Source organism: Octodon degus, unplaced genomic scaffold (assembly GCF_000260255.1).
Source record: "Octodon degus isolate 3935 unplaced genomic scaffold, OctDeg1.0 scaffold00002, whole genome shotgun sequence".
In the NCBI taxonomy this organism is placed as follows: domain Eukaryota; kingdom Metazoa; phylum Chordata; class Mammalia; order Rodentia; family Octodontidae; genus Octodon; species Octodon degus.
In genome coordinates this window covers 33648660-33654066 of record NW_004524578.1, presented here as the reverse complement: position 1 = coordinate 33654066, position 5407 = coordinate 33648660, and the positions used below count along the sequence as shown (strand labels likewise).

Sequence of the window (5407 nt, the reverse complement as noted above, 5' to 3'; positions counted from 1 at the left end):
AAAAAAAAAAAAGCAAGGGGATGGGGCCTTAATATTCAGTAGAATTACTGAATATTATATACTGTCACCTGCTGTTCCTAAACTGTTTTCATTTCAACAGGTATCCAATATATGAATGATCAGTGAAATATTTCTCTTTTTCCTTTAAAATCCAATGTATGTTTATACTTATGGTACCGCTTAATTCAGAACAGCCACGTTTCTGGTGCTGCCCAGCTTCGTGGGGCTGAGGCAATGCACATGCAGGATGAGCAGGCAGCTGTGGCTCCCAGTGGAAATGGCCTTTAAATCATAGCGTATACTCGATAAGTGTTTACAGTGTGGTGTCAGGCACTGTACTGTGGATGTGTCTCACTTAATCTTACAACAGTGCTATTAGGTAGGTACCTTCATTATTCACATTTTACAGATTAAACAGACTTAAGGAAGTTAAGTAGCGCCTAGTAGTGAGGAGAGCTAGCACTCGAACGCAGCTCTGTCCAACTCCAGAGCTTGTACTCTTACCTTTTCATATTACCTTCTAGGAAGGAACTCTAAGTCTACTTCTCTTTAGGATCCTAGGAAAGACATGTGAAAACTCTGTGCCTTGGCGCAGATGCGTAATTTGCTAAGTGTGAGAATGTCCACAAACAGATTCTTCGTGGGCTTTCCCATGGCAGTGCATACACTTCCTCACCTTATAAAGCCTGTATTTGTTTATTTGTGAGCAGATTGTGAATAGATGGACTCTGCCCTCCTGACCTCCCAGGATGGACTGCCAAGGAGAGGCTTGTTTATGAAACAGCTGGACTGCACAGTCCTTGAAAATGAGCCTCACTGTGTGTTTGTGTGTGGGCTTCATCACGTTCAGGGCTGTGCAAGGAGAATTGTTCGGCTTCTAACCGGTGCTAAAGGGCTAAAAACCAGCCTTGCAAATGGGCCGCTTGCTTTTATTGGCAGGAATTCACAGATGATGACCCATGCTTTAAATTCAGGACTGCTTCCAGACAGGGAAATGCTAGCTCGTTCTTAGGAATATTGCTTCTAGCGTGCAAGCACAATTAATTCACACAGCAAGCTAGCCTCCCTCCCTATTGTACTTCTGAACTACTGCTTCTTCCTTTCTTCTTTTTCACCAATAAAGGCCAGATTTTGACAAGAATTGGACCTTAATCCAAGAACATTTCCAGATGAACACCACGGTCATCAAGGGCCTTGCTCCAGACATGAGCTACCAGTTTGCTGTGAGGGCCGTGAATGCCCACGGCTCCAGTCCACGCAGCCAGCCCAGCGACGCTGTCCGAACGCTAAGTGAGTACTTGGGCACTGCTGGAGCACCGGGATGAGGGCTGCAGCTCAGCGGCTGCCCGAGGGTGATGAGGGCTTGCCCGTGGTCTCTTTGTGCCCTGCGGACCGCAGCTGGGGATGGCGCTGTCCTCCAGCTTTCCCAGCCCTTTGGAAGGTAAGAGACTCTCCCAGAGAGGCAGGCTATTTCTGTGTCTGGGGAGGTCAGCAGAATTTATTTTTGCTTTATCCTTGGGGAGTTGGAGATCTGTTTTCTTTCTCAATCATAGGACAGACCACAAAATGCTGTGGAGTGTACCCCATCTCCTTTTCATCTGTTAAGAAAAATGAGCTCATCTTAGAACCATAAGAGAAAAAAAACTGAGGAGCCCGGACTTCAGAGTTAGTGCTCACTTAGATCAATGCAGGTCAGGTGACAGCTGGCTTCTCTGGACAACAATCAGGAAACACCCAGAAGTTGTTGGAGTGCTAACATGGAGTTTGGGAACCCAGCTGATGCTCCAAGTTCTCATGGTGGCTTTCTAGGAACCTAGAGGAAGCTTGGGCCAGTGTTTATCAAACCAACTGAGGATCTGCTGAAGGTCAGGGTCTGTCTCTAGTTTGGTGTCATTTATTACGTAACAGCTGCCACGTGTCAAGGAGCGCACTTCCACTGGAAGAGCTTGGACCACCTTTCTAAGTGTGGCCCAACTCAGAAATCTTTGTATTTTGGAAGTGGGTCCCATTTACAACCCTGTGTAGTAAGGAGATCTCAGAATGAAGCGCAAGGTTTTTGTTTGAAGACTCAAATCTTTTCAGTTTGCTCCATGAACATCTCCAGAAAAGCCCTATTTTTTTTAAAGTTCAAATCACTTTCTTCATTGAAAGTCTTATTTTGTCATTCATTCATTTGTTGTTGTTGTTGTTGTTGTTGTTATTAATTTTATTGGTACATTTCAAATACTCTTAATGATCACATTCACTTATATATGTAAAAAATAGATCTTGATTCTTTAGTTCCTCAATTCATTCACCTTTCTCCATCCTCTCTTCCCCTCCTTCTCTAAAAAAAGCTTTCTGTCCATTTTTCCTCCCATTCTCATTTTTTTGTATTCCCTTCCTTCTCCTCCTACCTTGTTCCCCTTCCCTTTTGAGTATTTTCTTTCATTTCCTAATATCTATTATATATTTTGGTCCTTATTTACACTTCTGTTTTCTCACACCAGAAAAGCAATGCGATGTTTAAGAAGGTCCATCGGATTTATTTCATAGAAGAGTATAGTCTCTCAAAGTATGCCCATTTACCTATAAATGCCTTATCCTTCTTTGTGGCACAATAGTAATCAATTGTATAAAAATATCACATCTTCATTCACTCATCTATTGATGGACTTTAGGGCTGTTTCCAAAATCTAGCTATTACAAATTGCACTATCTGGTATATTTCACTTATGAGTATATGTTCAAGTGGCTCAGGTCAACAATTTCTGACATTGCCAATCAAGCGGAAGACCCAATACTATTATGGGCTACTGGACTCTTTTAGAATGTTTTGCTGAGTTCACACACCTATAATATTCAAAGAATGGAACTTAACAAAAAAAAGGGGATACAGATGAATGTCCATTTTGTATCTGTGTATTCAAAGCAGTTAAGATAGATATATAGTTACATTCTCTTAATGAATAGAGGGATTTGTTCTAATGGTGTTTGTAAATATGATATCATGTCTGCATCTTGTACAGCAATTAACCACTAGGAAGAATGTATGCAATGTGTTAATTATTGAAACTGTCCTATCAATTTGATTTGAAACTGTCTCATTGCTATTTGTTTATCAATAAAATTATGGGGGAAAATTGCACTATCAACATTGGTATGCAAATAACCACTGTGTTATGATGCTTTTAATTATTTTGGGAAGATACTAAGAAGAGGAATACCTGGGACAAATGGAACCCCTAATTTTAATTTCCTACACTGATTTCCACAGTGGTTGCACCAGTCTACACTACCAGCAACAGTGCAGAAGGGTTCCTTTTCCTCCACTGCTTCTCCAGTATTTGTTACTGGTTGATTCTTTAAAGCTATTGTTTCTGGAGTGAGATGAAGTCTCGGTGTTGTTTTCATTTGCATCTCTTGAAGGACTAGTGATGTCGAACCTTTTTTCATACATTTATTTGTCATTTTTACTTTTTCATATGAGAAATGTCTATTCATTTCAATTGCCCATTTTTGGACTGGGTCTTTAAATTTGAAGGGGTCTGGATTTTTCTGAGTTTTTATATTTTCTAGATATGAGTCCTTGTTCTGAGGAACAACTGGCAAATTTTTTTTCCACTCAGTTTATCTCTTCACTTTCTTGTTTTCTTTTGCAGTGCAAAAGTTCTTTAATAAGAGGGTTTCATATTTTGATTATTTGTATAATTTCTTGTGTGACTTAGGTTTTGTTTATAAAGTCTTCCTACACCTATTCTATCTTCTAATAGATTAAGTGTTTATGCTTTAATATTTAGGTATTTGGTCCATTTGTATTTGCTCTTTTGGGTCTCCTTACTTAAGAAAGGCACTGTGGCACCTGGCTTTCCATCAGCCAACACAAAGCCCTCATTTTATTGGATAGTAGATCTAAGCAAAGCTTTCTTTACAAAACACCCACTCAGCCAACTTCCAAGGCTGGTGCTATTTCTAGGGCAGAGATTTATCAGATTCCATAACTTCTAGAAATGTTGGCTCTTCTGAAAACAACCCTCACCCTATAACCTTGGATGTTAGGTCTCTTTTCTTTAAGTTAAATTGTTTGGTGTATGATAAGTCCACATCTCCAGAAACACACACACACACACACACACACACACACACACACACGTACGCACCCACCCTCCCCCTAAGGTCGGCCAGTCAGCAATTGTTTCCTTCTTCTTTAGAAACTAGGAGGTAACACTCCCCAGGTATATGCCCAGGGAAGAAGCTCCTTAATAGAAGAGATGTTAATGATTGTTTTTCGAAGGCAAATGTCCTTCAGTTCTGGCTAAAGGGGAATATACATATCTTTGATGAAACTTTATGACCTATGGAGGGAAAAAAGGATGGGTTGGTGAGAGGTTGACTGTACTTTGAAATGTTTTGTTTGTCTTTTTGGCCCTTCTGCTTCTGCTTCTGCTTCTGCTTCTGCTACTTCATGTTCACCTTGTCTCCCAGTGTCCTCCCATCACAAAATTAAGAAAGAAAACGAGGTCCAGCTTCTCTTTCTGACCTTGCCCTTGGATGCAGCTGTGGAGGCTGGTGTCAGGGAGGGACAGAAGAGGGAGAGAGCACCGTGTGCTTTGTCTCTTACATCTAAACACTAGTCTAGACTTGGAATTTCTGGTCATTATTTCCACAGTGCCGGATCCCATTTTTGTGCATTAAGTGGGATAAAGTATGCAAAAATGCTTCACAGATATTAATACTTCATTATAAATGGTCTTCTATGTAAAGTAAAATGTTTATCATTTCAAAGTAATTGTGTTCAGGGGAGATGGACAAAGCTAAGCTAATTCAGTGAAAACTCTATTAAAAGATATTTTTAAATAAAAACAGTTTTTACACCTTTTAGGTGTATGGTTACTCAAATCTAAAGAAGGGAATAGAATTTACTAGATGACCTATTTCACAAATTTTGAAGAATGTGCCCTACATTGTATTTCAATTATGACTTTCTCTTAATCACTTCTGCTATTTTAGAAAATCTTTTATTCTGATATTCATTCATATTTCTTAGCTTGGTATTGAGTTTAGACTATGATTTTACTTCCAAAACACATTTTCATGTGTAAAATTACATCATAACCAGATGCAACCTGACATAATAAACTCAAAGCATCAGGAGCTCTCAGAAGGCAAGCCTATACGAGCGAGGCACTTACCCATAAAATCCATCTAACCCTCAGAAAAATGTTGTGCTGGAGAAACTGTGTTCTTTTTACAGATTAAAGCATTAAGTGTTTGAAAGTTTCCACATTCCCCATGACTGATCACTACAAAGGCAGGATTTCAAGTTGGGTTTGGCTGACTGCAAACCTGCTTCCCTGAATGAGATTCAAACTAAGAGTGTTATTATCCATGTAATGCAAAGGAGCATGAGATTGGTTAAGGTCAGCAG

At 39.9% G+C, this 5407-nt stretch overlaps 1 protein-coding gene across 3 annotated transcripts in view; it reads left to right on the top strand.

Annotated features, from left to right (window-relative positions):
• Positions 1–5407, top strand: part of Egflam (EGF like, fibronectin type III and laminin G domains) — a 237431-nt gene that overhangs the window by 135477 nt on the left and 96547 nt on the right. For all 3 annotated transcript variants that reach the window (XM_023711909.1, XM_023711904.1, XM_023711910.1), the window contains one exon: positions 1124–1290. In XM_023711909.1, the coding sequence (XP_023567677.1) occupies positions 1124–1290 (167 nt within the window). The remainder of the gene's footprint in view (positions 1–1123; positions 1291–5407) is intronic.